General features: G+C 57.5%; 1 protein-coding gene and 2 pseudogenes across 1 annotated transcript; all 3 read left to right on the top strand.

Annotated features, from left to right (window-relative positions):
* Positions 1-4,313: 4,313 nt before the first annotated feature.
* On the top strand, positions 4,314-11,688 carry LOC112610305 (annotated as a pseudogene).
* Positions 11,689-14,637: 2,949 nt separating this feature from the next.
* Positions 14,638-16,773, top strand: LOC112610137. The gene is made up of 3 exons (XM_025363476.1): positions 14,638-14,902; positions 15,343-15,452; positions 15,845-16,773. Exons 1-3 carry the CDS (start codon positions 14,638-14,640, stop codon positions 16,214-16,216), a joined length of 747 nt encoding a protein of 248 aa, XP_025219261.1. The 3' UTR covers positions 16,217-16,773.
* A 1,129-nt stretch (positions 16,774-17,902) lies between these two features.
* LOC112609702 lies at positions 17,903-18,795 on the top strand (annotated as a pseudogene).
* Positions 18,796-19,965: the final 1,170 nt, after the last annotated feature.

Raw genomic sequence — 19,965 nt, 5'->3', positions numbered from 1 at the left:
AGATGGGTAGGTGACCAGGAGGGTCCCAGGTGGGTCCCATCTGCAGGGACCAGGCCTTTCAGAAGGCAGCTCTGAAGTCCTGTTTTCCATTGCTGAAGGGGCAAGGTGTTCCCACAAGTACTATAAAACCTCATTGCAGAATGTCATCATAATTGTGCTCATTCAGGGAAGCATTTCCAGAAAAGTACTATATTGTCTCAAAACTGCCTACAGAGGACAAAAATACTGTTTCACCTGTCAAATAGGAAAATATTTTCCTGAAAACTACTCTATGCAAGTGATGATTGTAGAGAGCTCTTGATTCCACCTGTAGCTCAGATCTAATCCAACCCCATGAAGCCCCAGGTGTTTTAAATGGTCCTTCCAAAGGTCTTTACCCTCAGTAGTTGGTTTATGTAACAGCTCTGCGGGGCTTGTTCAGATCTGCTATTTGTTTTGTTTTTTGTTTGTTTGTTTGTTTTGAGGTCGAGTCTCCCTTTGTTGTCGCGGCTCACTGCAAGCTCCGCCTCCCAGGTTCAAGTGATTCTCTTATCTCATCCACCAGAGTAGCTGGGATTACAGGCACCTGCCACGCCCAGCTGATTTTTGTATTTTTATGTCGGCCAGGCTGGAGGATCTGCTGTTTGTTTAATGTCCTCCAGTGTTTCCTTTTTTTTTTTTTTTTTTGAGACGGAGTCTCGGTCTGTCACCCAGGTTGGAGTGCAGTGGCCGGATCTCGGCTCACTGCAAGCTCCGCCTCCCGGGTTCAGGCCATTCTCTTGCCTCAGCCTCCCGAGTAGCTGGGACTACAGGCACCCGCCACCTCGCCCGGCTAGTTTTTTGTATTTTTTAGTAGAGACGGGGTTTCACTGTGTTAGCCAGGATGGTCTCGATCTCCTGACCTCGTGATCCACCCGTCTCGGCCTCCCAAAGTGCTGGGATTACAGGCTTGAGCCACCACGCCCGGCCTTTTTTTTTTTTTTTTTTTTTTTTGAGACAGAGTCTTGCTCTGTCACCCAGGCTGGAGTACAGTAGTATGATCTCAGCTTGCCGCAACCTCTGACTCTTGGGCTCAAGTACCTCGGCTTCCCCAGGAGCTGGGATTACAGACGTGCACCACCACACCCAGCTGATTATCGTGTTTCCAGTAGAGATAGGGTTTCGCCATGTTGGCTGGTTCCAGAGCCTGCGTTCTGCTCCATTACCCCTTGCTGCGTGTGTCTAGTGTCCCTGCTGCTGGCTCAGCCATGCCAGCCTCCTCTCGGTCCACCCCTCCACTCGGGCCCCAGAATGGAAGCAGCAGAGTAGGGGCTATGGCGAGCAATGAAGTGGCTGGGGGACAGGGGCTGGGGTCAGGGCTGGCCATAGGGAGTGGACAGGAAGCCGGCAGGGGGCAGGGCAGTCTGCACAGTGTCTGATGCCTCAGGACTGTGGGGCAAGGCTGGCTTCGGCACCCCGTGGTTGGATAGTTCTTACGGTGTAGAGGTGTCTCCACAGCGGGGGCCCGTGGGAGCAGCCAGTGGGTGTGTCCTGGGCAAAAAGCAAAGGCCCTGACTCAAGTCCTGAACACGTGCCCTGTCTCCCCCAGGGGCAGGCAGAAGGGTCCCCGGACCTTGGGACCAGAGGGCGGGCTCTGCTGCTCACTAGTTGCCTTACCCTGACCTTCACCTAATTTCTTCAAGCTTCCATTTCAGTGTCTGTAAAATTCAGCTACTACCAGCTATTTTGTGGGGTTATTACAAAGCTTAAATGAGGAAAGGTTCTGCAAGTACCCTGCGAATTATGAAATACAACCCAGATGCCAGTGGTTGGTGTCTGCCACTGAGCCGTGCCTGCTGGGTAGAAAGAAAACCCAAACCCCCTTGTCTCTAAAAACAAAAACAAAAAATAAAAACAAAAACAAAACCCCACAGAACTCCAGACCGACTCATCAGAGTAGCTCATGAGAGGAAACTATGGAGTGAGACCACCACTTCTGCTGTCCTTCCCAGCTTCTCCTCCACCTCCCCTTTTCCCTAGTTTATAAGACAGGAGAGAAGGGGGAAAGCCAAAAGTTGGAAAGAAACAAAAGTAAGATAAATAGCTAGACGAACTTGGCGCCACCACCTGGCTCTGGTGGTTAAAATAATAATGATATTAACCCCTGACCAAAACTACTAGTGTTATCTGTAAATTCCAGACATTGTATGAGAAAGCACTGTAAAACTTTTTGTTCTGTTAGTTGATGTATGTAGCCCCCAGTTAAGTTCCTCATGCTTACTTGACTTATGACCTTTTCACGTGGACCCTTTAGAGTTGTAAGCCCTTAAAAGAGGTAGGAATTTCTTTTTTCGGGAGCTCGGCTCTTAAGACGTGAGTCTGCCGACGCTCCCGGCTGAATAAAAAAAACCTCTTCCTTCTTTAATCCAGTGTCTGAGGAGTTTTGTCTGCCGCTCGTCCTGCTACAAAACCAGTTTTCCAACTTTGCTTTGTAGAACTGAATGGAGCTATACAGTCAGGTTCCTTGCAGAACTGCTTTTTCTGAGCTCAGACACGAGGTCATGCTGCTGGCCTTCATCATAGTAATGCTACCTGAAGCAGCCCCGTTAAACCTCCCTGGAGCTGTTTTGCAGGGTACCTGCCTGTCCTTCTAGATCCCATGTTCATGGAGCTACACACAAGAAATTTAAGAGCGAAGGGTTAGGAAAAAGCTTTGATTCCCTCAACATCTGGGTGGGTTTTATTAATTTTTCAACAACAAAGAGACATGCACCTGATAGCCCTTCTCTTTTCACCTTACCTAGCAGGAAAGTCAGAGCTAAATTTTCTTCAGCAACCACCACCTTAGCACCTGTACATCATCTGCCCCCTAATTCCTCTCCGTCTTGAGTCCCGTCTCTAACTTGCTTTTCGTGGTCCTGGCTTTTCAGTGAATTTGCCAGTTCACCACGTGTGTTTCTGTTGTGATCTGCCTCAAACCTTCTAGGGACTGAGGTCAGGGTAAGAGTAGTTTAAAAACAAGACAACACATGGACAGTGAAGGGTGTGGCCCTGGGGGTATCCTTCCTGCGGGGGTAACCTGGTAGTCTTGCCCACTGCCCCGGTTTATTCACTGGGGATGCAGTCCAGTCGGAAATGGGGCTCTGGCTCGGGGCAGGGAAGGGGATCTGGGGAGAAAGAGGTTTCCCAACCAGGCCTGTCACAGTAAGCAGTCAAGGACACGGAGCCTCCTGTCTCTCTCAGGCTGGGACGAGGGCTGCCATTCTAGGCATGAGAATTTCTTCTCCCAGAGGCCCTACTCCTCACCACCCTCCAGGGCAAGGATTATTAACTCAACTCCTGGAGAGGGAACTGCAGAATCTGTGATGCTAGAAGCACAGGATAGATCCCCTCGGGGGCCCAGCGTTGGCCTTGAGCCCCGAGAATGGTAGCCCCAGTTCTTCCCAGGTCCTCCTTCTTGGGGCTTGCCTACAGTAAGGGTCCCAGAGCACTGCCAACAACTGCACCAGTATCACCTCTCTGGCTCTGGATTCCTACCTCTATTAATACAGCCAAAAGCTGCACTCAGTGTTGGCTCATAGAGAATTAAGGGTCAAACCCCGCCAGGTCATTTCCAGGTCAATAGTCGTCAGAGGGCCGGCAGGCATCACTAAGCCCCTTCCCTCCTTCTCCCCACCCCCGCCACTCACTTCCAGCACATTCTTCCTTCTGGATTTGTCTTTGGGGGCCCGAGAGAGTGGCCCCCCTCAGCTCCACTATGTACTTGGGGGTGGGAAACTTGGAAGGCTGCCTCTGTGGGAGAGGGAGGAAGGTCACAGGCAGCCCTCAGCCCAGATGTGTCTGCTGTGGCACTCTGACCCTAGGAATAGGATGGGGTCACTGGCGTGGCCAGGAAACAACTCTGGGGGAAGGAGCCCCGAGGGTTCCTCAACCCAGAGACCCTGACCTGTGAGGCCCAGAAGGAGGGGGCATTAGCCAGAGCAGTCCCTCCCTCATCTTAGCGTGGTTGGGGAGGGGCAGCGACCCTCGGCATTAGAGGGAGAGTGGGTTAGGGAGTCAGATAAACTGGGTTCAGAGCTTGACTGTACAAGTTGGGTGACCCTAGCCAAATCCCCTCATCTCCCTGAGCGTCAGTTTCCCCATCTGTAAAATGAAGATAGCCCCTCAGGTAAGTGAGCGGGTCATGTGGCACCTGGCCGGGCAGTGCTACTAAACAGCCATTCCTTCCCATCCCCAATGCCTGGTGGTACCCCCAGATCTGCAGACAGGACCTGAAATTTCTGACGCAGATCTGGGCCCAGCCCCTCATCAACCTGCAGATGGTGAACGCATCTCTGAACGAGCATGTGGAGCGGATGCACCTCATTGGGAGGAGATGGGAGCAGCTGAAGCTCCTGGGGGATTACCTGGGCCTGTGCCGGAGCGGCGCCCTGAAGGAGCTCAGCAAGAGGTGAGCAACCTCTACGTGCATGCACACGAACACACACACACACGCACATGTACACACAGACACACATGTACACACACCCACACACATAAATGTACACACAAATACACAGACATGCACACACATGCACATGCGCACAAATGCACACATATACAGGCACTCGTGCACACGCACACACACACACGGGCAGTGCCCAGGGCAAGGTGTCCACCTGGAGGAAACCTGGGCAGAGATCTTCCCATTGGGCCTGGGAAATGATCACATTTTTTGTGGATGATTTTGTTGGGGTTTTGTTCATGTATCCATGTGCTCATTCAAAAACATGGACTGAGAACATACTAAGCTCTGCACATCTGGCGAGGCGTGTGGGCTGCAACACTAAGCAGGCCAGAACCAGGGCTGACCCTCCAGAAGCCTCTGAACTGGCAGGGAAGAGAGGTGGGAAAGCCAGAACTCCATCCGGGGCTGAGGGTGAGAGGGGAAGACAGGTGGGAAAGCCAGAACTCCATCCGGGGCTGAGGGTGAGAGGGAGACAGGTGGGAAAGCCAGAACTCCATCCGGGGCTGAGGGTGAGAGGGAGACAGGTGGGAAAGCCAGAACTCCATCCGGGGCTGAGGGTGAGAGGCAGGAAGGACGTCCTGGAGGCACAGAGGCTTGACATCCAGCCCAGATCAGAGGAGGACAAAGCAGGGAGGACTTCCTGGAAGAAGTGACTTCTAAGGTGAGACCTGAAAAATGAAGAATTAGAAAGGAGAAGCAAAGGGGGAAAGAGCATTCCAGACAGAAGGAGTAGCACGCATAGGCCATGAGCGAAGGCACAGGTGGAAAGCCCAGGGAGAACTTTGGCGACAGTGTGGAGGAAAGCGGGGAGTCCGGTGAGAGGCAGGCAAGGGCCAGATGTTCCTGCCTCTTCCCTGTCCAGCTCGTCGTCTGGCCCATGGCAGCCTCCCGCCTGAAATTCTCCAAAGAGGACACGATCGGGGCGAGGCCCTCAGGATGCCCTTCCGGAAGCTTCTCTTACCCAGGGCCTCGGGCCTTTGGTGCTCAGGAATGGGATGTGATGCCGGGCTTCAACAGGGACTCAGGCCTCTCTGTGCCTGTCATAAATGCTTCTTAGTCCTCAGGTCACAGCCCATGCCGCAGTCTTCCCAGGGCTGTGCTCTCCCGGCACCCTCAGGAGGGCAGACCTCAGCGGATGCCTGCCGGTGCCTACTGCCCAGCATGGGCTTCGAGTCCGCCTCTTCTGGGTTTCTGGGGGCAGGGACCAGCTCACAAGCCCCTCCAGGTTCCTCCGTCTGGCCTTCCCTCGCCACAGGGCTGGCCTAGAGACCGCCTGTCTGAAGACTGCCTCTTCCATCCTGGCTGCAGTGCTCCCAGCGCCGGGCCTCCTCAGGACCAGGGTGTGCCCCGAGCAGGTCCCCAGGGGCTCTCAAGGGGTGCTGCAGGGGGCTGTCCCCTAGGCAAAGAGGAGAATCTGGCCCCACAGCTGCCAGCTGAGCCTTGGTCTCCTCTGCAGGGCCTGAAAGAACAGAAAGCCCTCCGGGGACCACCATGTGGGACCCTAGACCCTAGAAGGCTTCACCCCTGGAGGCTCTGCCCATCCCAAGCATCCGCGGGTGACTGGGTCTCCACCTCTTGGCAAGCGCTGACTCTCCCTACCTCTGAGAGTCCAGAGAGACTGTCCTGCCCACCTAACCAGGTGGTGAAATCTCTGGGGTCAGGCGGGGCCTCATCACCCTCCTTGGTCAAGGAGCCAAGTACCTGCACAGGCCTGCAGACCTGTGTAGACCAGGTGCCTGTGGGGTGGGTTGTGAGCCCCATTCACCCGTCCCCGCCCTGCTGAGAGAGTTTGTTCATTGGCTTTGCTGACCTGTCTGCAGGCACCAGGGGCAGCCCTGTCGCTCTCTCCCTGGCCCTCCTGCTCCGTCCCTGGGCAGCAGCGCTGTACTCCTGCCATGCGCTCAGCCTGCTGCGGGAAGGGCCGTGCCTGTGGAAGTCCCATGGAAACAGCGTGGGGCAGGGGAAACAGTATGGGAGCCCCTCAGCCACTGTGCGTCAGGAAAGTTGCTTCACTTCTCTGGGTCCAGCTTTCCCATCTATAAAATGGGCCAGTGATTCCTCCATTCCTGTGGCCTCCTGAGTAGTGGTGAGGGCTGCGTGAGGGACCCAGAGTCTGGGCCACAGATGGCGCTGGGTCAGCATCGTGTGTGCCCTGAGGGCACCTGATCCAGCCTTGGCAGGGGCCAGAGGAGCTCCCAGAGGAGATGGCATCTGAGCTGAGGGCACGCAGAGTTCTTTTCCTTTTTTCTTCTAAAATGTTTTTCTTCTTTACAAAGGTCAGTCTTCCAAGGGAGGAAAATTTATGAAAGGGAATAAAGCAGACCGTTCAATCAGCCCTTCTCAGAGCCCACCACCACCTGCTTCTGCACCTCACGTGTTGCCACAACACAAGTGACATCGTGTGTCTATTGAACTGGGGCTTAGAAAAACGAGGGAAGAGCAGAAAGGGCAGGGGAGAACCTGGCTTTCCTGGCTAAGGGACCAGTAGCAGCAGGCGGGCAGGAGCACAGCTCACCGAGGCCCTAAGGGGCTCTGGGCAGCTGGGCTTCGGGTGCAGGGCCCAGAACTCAAAGGGCCCTCGACGACTTTGGATTTGATCTGCCACCTGTGGGGAACCATTGAAGGGTTGTGAGCACGGGGCTGTCACTTCTGATCAGCGGCTTAGAAAAGGCCACTTTGAAAAGACCAGGTGCAGTGGTTCATGCCTGTAATCCCAGCACTTTGAGAGGCCAAGGTGGGCGGATCACCTGAGGTCAGGAGTGTGAGGCCAGCCTGGCCAACGTGGCGAAACCCCATCTCTACTAAAAATACAAAAATTAGCAGGGTGTGGTGGCTGGCGCCTGTAATGCCAGCTACTAGGGAGGCTGAGGCAGGAGAATCGCTTGAACCCAGGAGGCAGAGGTTGCAGGGAGCCAAGATCACACCACTACACTCCAGGCTGGGAGACAGAGCAAGATTCTGTCTCAAAAACAAAAACAAACAAACAAAAAGACCATTCTGGCCCCAGTGGAGTGCAGTAGGTGAAGGGGAGAGCCCTGGGTGGCGGCTGGTGTAATTAACCCAGGGAGCTGGGCCTGGACTAAGTTAGCCAGAGGGGAGATTGAGAGGAGGAGAGGGCTGAGGCATGGGCAGGTCTTGGATGTGGGACAGGAAGTCAGGGAGGAGCTGTCCGGCACTAGTGGCAGCTGCCTGGCCGGGTTCTCTCTGGCAGACCTCGGACATGTGTCCAAGGGCCAGAGAAGCCCCTAAGAGTGTCCTCTCCAGCCCTTGAGAGGAAGCCATCACAGAAATGCCCCACACCCTGTCCACCCACCAGACCTCAGTGTCCCTCCCGACAGCCAGGGAGTGGTGGGCAGAGGAGAAGTCGGGGCTCAGGAGACAGGTGGGACCCAGGTCCCCCATGCATGCGCCCCTGATCTTCCAGCCCTTGTTTTCCCTGTCACTTCATCGGTTCCAGGAGCTAAGATTCGACCTCTCCCCTCATCTTCCTCTCTCCAGATTCCTCTGGTCGCTTTCTCAGGTAGCCAGCCTCACACCAGAGGACAAAGAGGGTCTCATTGTGTGGGTGGAGAAACTGAGGCCCCAAGTAGGCCTGACTGTGCCCCGGTGCACCAGAGTTTCTCTCCTGGAGGCCAGCAGGGGAAGTGACTTCTCGCCCCTGGGTCAGTGCTCTCTCCCCTCTGGCCTTGACTGAGCACTGCAGAGAAACCAGTCGCAAGTCCTTGCTGAGAGGGTGACAGGCCCAGGACACAGGGGCTCCCAGGGCTTCCACGACTGTGGTCAGAGGACAGATGGCAAAGCTAATTCTCCATCCAGATCAGCCCACACTCCTGCCAGCTCAGGGCCAACCTGTGTCCCCCCAACCCGCTGTGTCCCATGTTTTCTTGGTAACAAATGGCAGCTTCCCTTCCTAGAGTGCAGGAAGTTTAGTGGGGACACCAGCATGGTAAACCAAGGGGCCAGTTGGCATCTTGGCCTTTGTGGCTGCTTGATGGGACTCACCGTCTCTACCCCAGATTGGGCTCTCCTGGACCACAGCTGAGGCCACCAGCTGGGACAAGGCCAAGTCCCCATCCAGATGCTCCACAGCTTGCACCTGGGAGGCCCAGACCCAGGGCTGGCACCATCCTGTCCCCAGATGTCTGGGGCATCCTGGGGCAGGTTCCCAAGCATCCTCTGACTTGGAGTAACCTCCCACCGCCAGTACCCACCCAAACACACACAGCCAGGCCAGGCAGGTTTTGTACCAGGGGACTTTCTACAGGTGTTTCCATCAGGATGGGGCCCGCTGGATCCCTGCCGTTGGTGTGGTGGAAACTAGAGCCACATTGGTGGCTGAGCCCTTGTCCTCTGCTGCCCCTGCCACCTCTGAAATGGGATCTGCTGTACTTAGGACACGTCTCAATTGCTCTCGTGTAGCACTGAAACCAGACACTTGAATGTCTGTCCCTCGGCCAAACCAGGGGCCACAGGAATGCAGAGGCCATATCCTGTGCATTGCTGTCCCCAGCAGTGTCCCTGGTATGTGATGGTGGCAGTAATGACAACAGCCTGCATCTCTAGGTATTTAGCAGGTGGACAAGGGTGCAGGCTCAGGAGCCAGGCCCCTGTGTTCAATCTTCAGCTGTCCCACCTACTAGCTGTGTGACCTCAGGCAAGTGATTTAACCTCTCTGTTTCCTCTTCTCAAAATTGGAATTGTGATAGTACTAGCCTCACAGGATTATTGTGAGGATCAAATGAATGAATGCGTATGAAGCTCTTAGCCCAGTTCCTGGTCCCAGGTGTCAGCACCCATCCTCCTCCTCCTGATTAATTACGTGTTTGCTGGGAGCTTGGCACCAAGTCAAATGCTTTAAATAAGTTACTCAATCCAGACAACTCCATTTCCCAGACAGGGAAACCCAAGGTTCAGAGAGGTTAAGTAATGTGCCCAAGATCCAACCAGCCAGTTAGTTACCTTGAGGACTAGGTCCCAAGCCCAGGCAAGCTGAATTGCGCTCCTAGCCCCTGCCCCGCCCAGGCGGCAGGTGTCTGCCTGGTGAGCAGCGCCAGGGGAATGAAAACAAACAACACAGGTTGGCCCGGGTCTTGGAAACCTCTCTAAAGAATCGCTTGTGTTTTGTTTGAAGGCTCAACCACAGGGATTAGCTCTTGGAGTCTCCGCATAGGTTCAGTGTTGCTGACCTGCAGCAGGTGAGTGTCATGCTTCCCCCGCCCAGACCTCCAGAGAGGCCTCATTCCCGGAGAAGTCAGCAGGGAAGATGGGAGGAGGGGTGTCTGTAGTTTACTGAAGACAGCAGTCTGCAGCTTTTCTGCAGCTCGGGGTGGGTTGCCCTGCTGCCCCGGCTTCCTGGGCAGGGACGGATACCCCCCGCACCCTGGAATAAGCAAGCACTCCAGCAACCCCAGGATCACAGGAAGACAGTTTGGAATACTCCTTTCTCCAGGGGGCGGGTGCAGTGGAGTCGGGTCTCATCTGTGAGTTCCATTAGCCCTGAGTGGCCTCAGTGCCCACGGGCTGAACGCTGGCACTGCTCAGCCTCACTCAGGGAGGTTTGCTTTTCTTGCCCACGTGGAAACGGGGGGTAGAAGTTCTCCAGGCAGGGTGCCATGGCGCCTCAGTGCAGCTGCTTGAAAGGCCTGGGGCCTCAGTTTACCAGCCCCCCACAGATCGCAGACAGGGTGTATGAAGGATTCCTACTTGCCCTCCGCAGATGGCAAACGGGGTGCATAAAGGATTCCTCAAGACCCTGATCGAATTCGCCTCCCAGCACGTCTACCACTGCGACCTGTGCACCCAGCGCGGCTTCATCTGCCAGATCTGCCAGCAGCACGACATCATCTTCCCCTTTGAGTTTGACACCACAGTCAGGTATGCGAGACACCCAGCCAGCTGTCTCCCAGCCCCACCCTTCCCCACACCCACAGCCTGGCCCAAGCACGCAGGGCAGCAGGCCTCGCTCTATGGGCAGGAACGTATTGAACATCCGCTTTGTGCCGTGCCAAGGGCTGGTGCTGCTGTTCGGGGCAGCCCATGCCCTGGGCAGTCATGGGCAGCTCCGGTCCAGCTCAGGGGGCAAGACAAGCTCTCCCAGGACTCCTCTGCCTTTATGGAACCATCTGTCTTCCTAAAGAAGAGGTGGCTGCCGGCTCTCTGCGTGGAGCCTCCTGGCGCCTCAGTGTATGCATGGGTTGAGGAGGGTTGTATGAGTTACCGATCTGCACTGTTGGCATGAGACCAGGCACAAAGTGGGCACTTGGTGGGTGGTACCTGCCACTGCCACTGCCTCTGTTGCTGAAATGATCACTCTTGTTCCCAGTTATTGCTCATTATCAGCAACCTCTCAGTGGAGAAATTCATTCAGACCTTCCTCAACCCACATGGGAGTGGAAAACTGAACTGGGAACATTAGTTCTTTTTCTGTCGGTGTTCACTGGCCTGGATTCAGCCCTGAATGGGCCTGGGGGTGAGTTTTTAAAATTATACAGTCTTGGCCAGGCGCGGTGGCTCATACCTGTAATCCCAGCACTTTGGGAGGCCAAGGCGGGTGGATCACTTGAGGTCAAGAGTTCGAGACCAGCCTGGCCAACATGGTGAAGTGCCGTATTCACTAAAACCACAAAAGTAAGCTGGGTGTGGTGGTGGGCACCTGTTATCCCAGCTACTTGGGAGACTGAGGCAGGATAATTGCTTGAATCCAGGAGGCAAACGTTGCAGTGAGCCGAGATCGTGCCACTGCACTCCAGCCTGGGCAACAGAGTGAGGCTCTGTCTTAAAAATAAATAAGTAAGTAAATGTTTTTAAATATGATAAATCCTTAATGAATTTCAAGCAGCATTTATTAAAAACTGCAATAGTATAGAGAAAATCAGTGTGCATTGTGTGACATATCAGTAAGCACTCTTTCGAGAATCTCCTGTTCCAGAACAGAGAGGCACGGCATGCGTGCGTGGGTTACACAGTATGTCACAGATGTATCGTGGGTTCTGGTCAAAAGTGCTGGCCAGCGTGGCCACAGGGCAACCTCCAGCCCAGCTGGCACCAGCAGGCGTGCTGCTCTCTCCCCAGGTGTGCCGAGTGCAAGACCATCTTCCACCAGAGCTGCCAGGCTGTGGTGAAGAAGGGCTGCCCCCACTGTGCCCGCCGGCGCAAGTACCAGGAACAGAACGTTTTCGCCTGATGCCCATCTGCTGACCCCGTTCTGAAGGCCGGGGGTGAGTGCGGCTCAGCCATCCCAGCTGGGTTTGCCATCAGCCCAGGATACTTACTGTGTCACAGCTGTGTCCCCTTGTCAGGAAGACCCTCAAATGTGACCAGAGCACTGGCCTCCCAGAGAAAGCCCAGGAGTCCCTCTGATGTCCCCTGGCCCTCTCACCACCCCTCTGCTGCAGGAGGCATGGCCACCGCCAGATGCTCCCTGTCTCCGGGCAGACAGGGCCTTTCACTCACCAGGCCCTGGCTCACCAGCGTCCCGGCACCTCCATTAGGGCTGCCCAAACACTGTGGAAAGGAGGCTTGGGGAGCATTTTCAATTCCACATTCCTGATTAAAAGGTCTTATTTTATAAGGTGGGTTTTTCCATTCATATTTCAATAGAAAGTATTTTTTTATTCTTGACCCTACGCGAGTCACCCATGAAATCCGGACATTCTCACCCCCAGCGGATGCACGGGAGTCATTCAGGCCTGGCCTAGAGGCAGTGGGTGGCTGGCGGGCAGGCCACTGCTGGGACAGGGCCCACCTGGTGCCTTTCCTTGGCCTTCACTGCCAGTGCCAAACCGCCCCTCAGCAGGGGAAGGCCAGTCCTGGTGACCCCACTTCCTCTCTGTCTTTACTCCCCACTCCAGTGCATCTTGCCTGCTGAGCCCACCCCTTTCTCAGCGTCAGAGCCCCTAGCTCTTCTCTAGCCCGGGGCCTTGGCCCCATTCGGAGAAGGAGAAATGACTGGAAACCAGCACTGTCAGCACTTTGAGCCCTCCTCGGTTTAGGGAGGGTCACCATCTTGCCCACCCCCGATCCTCACTCCTCTATAGACAGGGGCGCTGCTGCAGATGCTCCAGGCCCACCTCGGTGGGTGCCCGAGGTCACACTCTCTGCCTGACTGACCCTTGCCAGGGCACAGACAGGCAGGACCCCAGAGAGGGCAGGCAGCCCGGCCCTGCACTGTGGAGAAGTGACCCGGTCCTTCGCCCTAAGCTGTGCGGGGCGTGCAGGGGAGCTGCCCTGTGGATACAGCCGCGGCCTCACAAAGCCATGAATTCCCACAGCATCACTGAACTTGCCCAGCTAGGACATGGAGACTGAAGAACTTCCCCAGAGCAGGACTGCCTTTGAAGGGGCCTTGGGGCTGGGGTGGGAGCCTGGAATTGTTTTCAAATCGATGTTCAGACCCTCTAGGCTTTGGGGAAATGTGGGTTTGCTGGTCTCTCTGTCGCCATCCTCCACCTCTCCTGGACCCAGCAGGCCCTCAGTCCTAGCTGTCTTACCTGCGCTCAGCTTGGAGTCTGAGGCCTCAGGTGGAGATCTGCCTGTCACTGTCAGAGATGAGCCCACCCTCACCCCTCCCTGGGGGCGATCGGCTGCTGAGTCACCCACCCAGCCTTGGAGCTGGATCCCTGTGCAGCAGAACAGAGGCGGCGGTGGCAGGCAAGTGGAGGCTGCACACAGCTTTTCCGGGTCATGGCGCACACCCGTGCCCAGATGCCAATGCCTCCTAAGCCAGGAGCTGGGTTATGCACCTGCCATGGCCCACATTAACTCTCCCCCACAAGCCTGGCCTCGTCAGAGTCCTCATTGCCCCATCCCTGAGTGGGCAGGAGCCTGGCCTGGGGAGGGCTTGGGCCTGTGAGGATTCTTCTCGAAGGCGCCCTCAGAAACAGACTAATTCTCAGGGAAATCAGATTGCGGTAAAATGAGATAGAAATAGACAACATTCAGATCTGAGATTTCCTGTCCTTGAAGGCCCCTTTCAGATTACAAGTTGGCATCCTCTGCCCATCTAGGTGCCGCAGCTTCCCCCAAGGACAGTAGATGGTAGGCCCAGAGAAGATAAGAGAAACTGGGGGAGGGAGGCCCAGTGGAGGGCCACTGCATGTGACCTGGTTCTGCCCTGCAGGTGGGCTCAGCCCTTCTCCATCCTCAACAAAGCGCCTCTGAGGGCACTTGTTTCCCCTTCTCCCCAACTTTTTTGTTTGTTTGTTTTGAGATGGAGTTACTCTGTTGCCCAGGCTGGCATGCAGTACCATGATCTCAACTCACTGCAACCTCCACCTCCCGGGTTCAAGCAATTCTCTTGCCTCAGCCTCATGAGTAGCTGGGACTTCCCCTTCTCTTCTGCCTGAAGGAGGAGGGGTGGTTTGCAGATTTCAATCCAACCCCCAAGAGCTCATCACATAATATAAGTGTCATAATAGCTGATATAGGTGGGCACGGTGGCTCATGCCTGTAATCCCAGCATTTTGGGAGGCCAAGGCAGTCAGATCATTTGAGGTCAGGAGTTCAAGACCAGTCTGGCCAACATAGTGAAACCCCGTCTCTACAAAAATACAAAAATTAGCCGGGCATGATGGCAGGGGCCTGTAATCCCAGCTACTCAGGAAGCTGAGGCAGGAGAATCACTTAAACCCAGAGACGGAGGTTCCAGTGAGCCGAGATCGTGCCACTGCACTCCAGCCTAGGTGACAGAGCCAGACTCCATCTCAAAAAAAGAAAAAAAAATAGCTGGTATATTGTGTGCGCTGGGCATGTGGTAAGCTCTGCTTAGTGGACCTCATTTAATCCTCCCAATAATCCAGCGAAGTGAGTGTTACTATTGATAGGAAAGAAAGCTGAGCTGCAGAGATAAGGCAGAGCTCCCAAGGCCTACCAGCCGCCAAGCAGCAGAGTGGGGTATCATACCAGCCTGACCCCACCAAAGACCATCACCGCTGCCTGGCTGTGCTGCAGGTGGGGAGGCACCTAAAAGGTAGGGAGGGAGAAGATTCCTTCAGTCACTATTTTCTAAGCATGTCGGGCACCAAAGACGGATGCCGAGTTCTGCTGTGTGCCTACCCTGGAGGGTCCCAAGGTGCCACCAAGCCTCAGACACACTGAGATTATCAGAGGAAGTGGGGACTCACGGGTGGCAACGCCTAGCAGGGGCAAAGATACAGAGGTAAGGGAGTTCCAGAATGAGCGTGGCCAGATTCAGCTTCCCACCCAACCCTGGACCCCCAGGAGGTGGTGTCAAGAGGGGCCATGGCCTGGGGTTCGGGCCCCTCTTCCTCCCAGAACACTGGCCTGAATCAGCCAGCTCCTGGCACACACAGCCAGGTCCACAGGCACAACTGCTCTTTGGGGCCCCTGAGGGCAAGGGGTCTGCTGGGGCTGTGGCTTGTGATGTCTGGAGTGAGCGCAGGCTCAGATCAGGGCGAGGCAGCTTGTCCAGAGAGGCAGGTAATTCCCAAACAGAAGACCCCCAAGGCAGAGGGTCCTGGGGCTGGACTCCTGGCCTCTAGGAGGTTGTTCTGAGCTTACCCTGTGGACAGATTGGAGGGTGGCCCTCCTTCCCCGCAAGGACCAAGAGGCAGTTGGGGATGGTGGGAAGGTAACCTGGCCAGGAGAAGCTGCGAGGGGGAGGCTCCTGCCATCCTCAGTCCCACCATCTGAGCCCCGCGTCCTCTTCCTCCCTGGAGACAGCCAGGTGTGGCCCAGGATCCCGGGAAGTGCAGAGGAGGGGGTGGTGTCTTCGCTCTTCAGGCGCTGGCCTGGCCCAGAGGGGTCAGGAAGCCAGGACACCGGGGATTGTCTCTCGCAACTGCAGCCCAGACCCAGTCCGGGAGGAAGTTCTGCCAGGCGCTCTCCACCGGTGCCTTCCTAGTTATATTGCTGAATAGGAAACAGGGCAGCGCGGGAACCCCGCGGTGGAGTAGCGAGCGCTGGACACCGAGCCCACGCGCACCCGCTGGGACAAGTGGAGGCGAGGCCGGCGAGCGGACGCCCCAAAGTGCCCGGGCAGGCAGTGGGCCGCCGAGCGGGGATTGAGGTGGGAGGTGGGGTGGGGGTGGGGCAAGGGGCAGGATGGGGAGGAAAGTGTGCGTCAGGTGACGGGTCCGCACCAAAGAGCTCCTCGCCCTGCTCCTCTTGTCTCGGTGCTGGGGCCGGGGCTGCGCAGGCCTCATCCCACGGGGAGGAGAAGGTAGGCGAAGGGCTGCCCTCCATCTGGAGGCAGGAGGGGAGCAGGCCCAGGCCCCCAGTGCCGACCCAGGCGTTGACGCCGCTGCAGCTTGTGTCACCTCGGCGGTGGACGCAGGGGACCTCCTGGGGACGGGTGCGATCTTGTGCTCCAGGGATCCTCCCGGCCCCCACCAATCCCTCCCCTTCTCTGTGTTCCCCCAGGTTGGCGAAGGAGCTGTAGCCGGGTCCACGTCTTATCCAGCCCGAGACACTGCGCTCCGTTGGGCGTCCCTGCGCTGGGAATCCCGCTCGGAGTTTCTCCAGGCCCGGCCGGGCTGGAAAGGCTCCGGTGGGGGAGGTGGACCCGGAGTGGCGGGTCTGCAATCCGGTTGGAAGGACTCGAAGTGGGTGATTCAGGGTGCGAATAACCTCCCGGCGAGCAGGAACGCCCGCAAGAGACAACCAGCCCCAACCCGGCATTCCCAGAGCCGCGCGCGGGAGGGACGCAGAGACTCCGGGACAGCAAATCCCCGGGGGAGAAGGGAAGGGGGAAGACGGGGCAGGGGCAGCCCCACCCTTCTTGGGCTCCGCTAGCGACCAGCCAGCGCCCCTTCAGACGCAGCCTTTCTGGCTCCCGGCCCCGACCTTCTGCTCCGGACCTCGTCCCAATGCCCCGCAAGGTCCCCAGCAGAGGCATTCAGGCTCCTCCTCGCCCCGCCCAGACACACCTGCTTTGGTTATCGGTGACAGCACTCCTGAGCGTCCCTGTCCCTATTTGCTGCCATTGCCAGCTCCGATTCCGCGCAGCCTCTCCGGCCTGGCCCCTGGAAGCCCGGCCCAGGGGATGGTAGGGGCCTAACCTGCCGGCTCCGCCCACCGGGCCCTTGGGCTCCCTGAGACCAGCCCAGCCGACGTGAGTGCGCTACGGGGTCCAGGGAGAAGGGGCGCCGGGGGCAGCGTCCACCTTGGGGTTTGTTGGCTCAGGGCAGCTCGATGACCCCGCCTCCGGGGCCCAGTGTGCGTAGTGACTCAGTGTACACCCTTTCCTCGTCAAGAAACGCTTGAGAAAGTGGCGAAGGAGCCCTACGGGGGCCTCGGTTGGACCCTGCTTCTTCGGTCCCTCAGCCTCGGCCAGCGACGGTCTCCTGGCCCCTGGTCCGGGTCATCTTAGGGGGCAGGAGGAGGTGTGGTCAGTGTGGCGGTCTGGAGGGGCCATGCACTTCCGGAGAAGACCACTGACTCGTGGCTTTGGTGGAGGGACGCAGGCAGATTTAGTTAGGCTCTCCCCCATCCCTGACACACCGGTGCCAGGACGGGAGTGGGGCTTGTGACCACTCCGGAGAGCTCTGGGGGCCCCTGCTCTGGGACTCCGCACGGATAGTCACTGTCTCAGAGTGCATTCTCCAGGGGCCACTCTCGTGGGGGCACTGTAGGGGTCCCAGGGCAGGTGGGCAGCCTTTCTCCCGGGCGGCGTGAGAGCCGGAGAGCAGGGGGCGGGGCGGGGCGGGGCGCGGCGGGGCGGGCCCGGCTAGGGGTCACGTCTGCGCTGAAGCAGCTGCGGAAGGAGAGAGAAACCGAGAGAACCGGTCCCCCGCCTTGACAGCGGAGGCCCCCACACCAAGGCCCTCGGACTAAGCGGGACAGGGACAGCCCCCAGGTAGAGCTGTCCACCGGGGCGCCTGCAGAGCCCGCATTCCAACCCCGACCCAGGGGCGGGGGCGCAGGCTCGCGGAGGGAGGCGGTGCAACGGGACCCTCTGCGGATTCTCTGCGGGCGGGAGGCGTCCAGGTGGGACAGGGCCCGGGGAACGGCAGGAAATGGGCTGCTTTTCCTACTTGACTGACGGGAAAACTAAGGCTCAGTCAACTATTAAGCAAGCGTGGTGTCGACCTTAGAGCAGGCAATCACCCCTCGTTTTAAAGCCAAGGTTTCCCTCGCAGTCGATTTGGATCAAGACTACCCACAATCTCCCCACCGCAGGACCGAAGCAAGGCTCAAATCTTAGAATCAGCCCCACGGAATGAAGGGGTTGTCCTAATTCCAGCACTGAGTGTAAGAATGGAAGCCTTAGATGTGAGTGTAAGAATGGAAGCCTCAGATGTGATTTTATGCAAGTCCCCATTTTAGAAATGGGAAAACTGAGGCCCGAAGGCGAACGGCAAGTGCAGCATCGGGACTCGAACCCATGTCTGTCCCTGCGTGCGGGGCTATTCCGGACTCGGTTGTCTTGACTTCCGCGGCCCTCCTCCTTGTTACCTGCAGGAAAACGCCGCGGCCGCGATGGCGGCGGATGTGGAGATAGACGTGTACGTGCTGGTGGAGTACGCCTTCGAGTACACCGGCAACAATGGGCGCTGCGTGGCCATCCCGCCCAATGAGCTCTACCGGCCGCTGCGGCGCAGCACCGAGCACCGGTGGCACCTGCGGCGCGAGCCCGGCGGCCGCCCCTTCTACCTGCCCGCGCAGTACGTGCGCGAGCTGCCTGCGCTGGACAACTCTGCCACGGCCGCGCCGCCAGGTCCCCAACCGGACCCGCGGCCCCCAAGCCGTTCTCCTATGACAACCGGTTCGTGAGGGCGGCGGCGGCAGCGGGCCCCAATGGCCCCCCGGCGGAGCCCCGAGGCGGCGCCAGCTCCCTGTGCGGCCCTGCGCAGCGCGGCGCCGCGACCCAGCGCAGCAGCCTGGCGCCTGGCCTGCCCGCCTGCCTGTACCTGAGGCCCGCGCAGTCCCTGGACAACCTGGCGCGCGCCGCCGTCTCGCCTGCCTCCGGCCACCTCGGAAGCAGCGGCAGCTTCAAGGCCTGCAGCGTGGCGGTGTCCTGGGTGTGCCTGCTGCCCCTGGCGCGCAGCGACTCAGAGAACGTCTACGAGGCCATCTAGGAGGTGCGCGGCCCGCCGCGGGAGAGCACCAAGCAGGTACGACCCCGGGCGCGGAGGCGGGGAGGCTCACTGGGGACCGCGCCCGCAGGGAGCCTGGGCGCGAGGAGACCCGCTCCGCTCAGCATCGGGCACGACGCCCACCTTTGTCCGAAGACTTCGGATGAGCTCCTTCTCCCCAGCCGCGAAACAGTGCAGGCTCCCAGTCCCTCATCTGCAATTCCCAGGCTCCAAAGCTCCCTGGAAGCCCAAAAGGTTTTCCGTAATCCAATGGTGGCAAAATTGCGCTTGAACTGATGTGAGGCTGTTGATGGTCTTTATTTATCGAGCTTGTGTGAATATTCATATTTTGCTGCAGAAATGCAAATGAGCGCGATAGCCGGCGGCTGCCCCAAGCCCTGATGGGAGGTAATGTAACCCACAGCAGGTGGGTGCCTCAGGATATCTTTCCAAGTCCCAGCTGTTCTGTATTCCGAAGCGCATCTGGGCATGGAACGGGGGATTGCGGGCCTGCAGCCAGCTCAACCGCCTTGCCCGTCTCCCAGGAGCCTGGGGTCAGATGAGAGGGTGGATGTGAAAGTCTGGCGTCTGCTTCCCTTTGAGGGTGCTTCCAGAATTTCAGTTCCTTTTTATTTTTTATTTTTTAAAGAACTCCTGATGAGTTTGTTTCAGAAAGACGTCCGGTTAAGTGAGGTTGCTTTTTTTTTCCTCTTCAGAATCCAGTTGTGTTAATCTGGGAAATCGAAAATAGAGCACGTTTTATAAACACACTTACATCCCCAGAACACTCTGGGCGACCCTGACATTTTGAACTTTAGGAACTTTTCAGGGAGGGGCAGCCCGAGGGGAAGAAAGGATGCTCAGAACCGTTCTGCCATCTGCCACCGGCCTTGTGATGATCTAGAGGCAGTTCCCTTCCTCACTCAGGGTCTGGGTTTGTTCTTCAGCCCGAAGGGAGGGGGTGGACAGATGACCTCTGAACCTTGGGAGCCCCTAATTTCTTTCGCTGTGCCTGATGTCATTACCATGAACATTGATGCCCACCATGTGCCAGGACTGAGTCCGGGATGCCCAGACGAAGGAGACACGTAGGCCCGCTGCTAGGTCTTCCCTCCGCCCGTCTCGTTACAATGCAGAGCTCAGGTTTTGAGGCTGGGGAAAGGAGAATTGGACTCTGCTGGGTCACCTGCCAGCTGCGGACAGCCACTTAACTTACACACGAGGACGCTCCCCCAGGCCCAGCGTCCTCTGGTGTAAGCACAATACCTAAGGATTAGGGTTGTGAGCCTTAAACGAGGTAAGACTTCGAAGCGCTTGGCAGTAACAGAGGGTCCACCCAGACTCTCTAGGTCGTCCTCCTTTGGCTTCCCTGGGTCTGCGCCACCTTCTCTCCGGCTCCTGCAGCGGCAGCCCGCCGCCTTGCGGCCAGGATGGAGAACGCCACCCGACGGGCGGGGCTGAGGACCG

Source organism: Theropithecus gelada, chromosome 16, assembly GCF_003255815.1.
Source record: "Theropithecus gelada isolate Dixy chromosome 16, Tgel_1.0, whole genome shotgun sequence".
Classification (NCBI taxonomy): Eukaryota; Metazoa; Chordata; class Mammalia; order Primates; family Cercopithecidae; genus Theropithecus; species Theropithecus gelada.
Note: the sequence above shows the minus strand (reverse complement) of the source record. Positions and strands in the feature narration are given on the sequence as shown.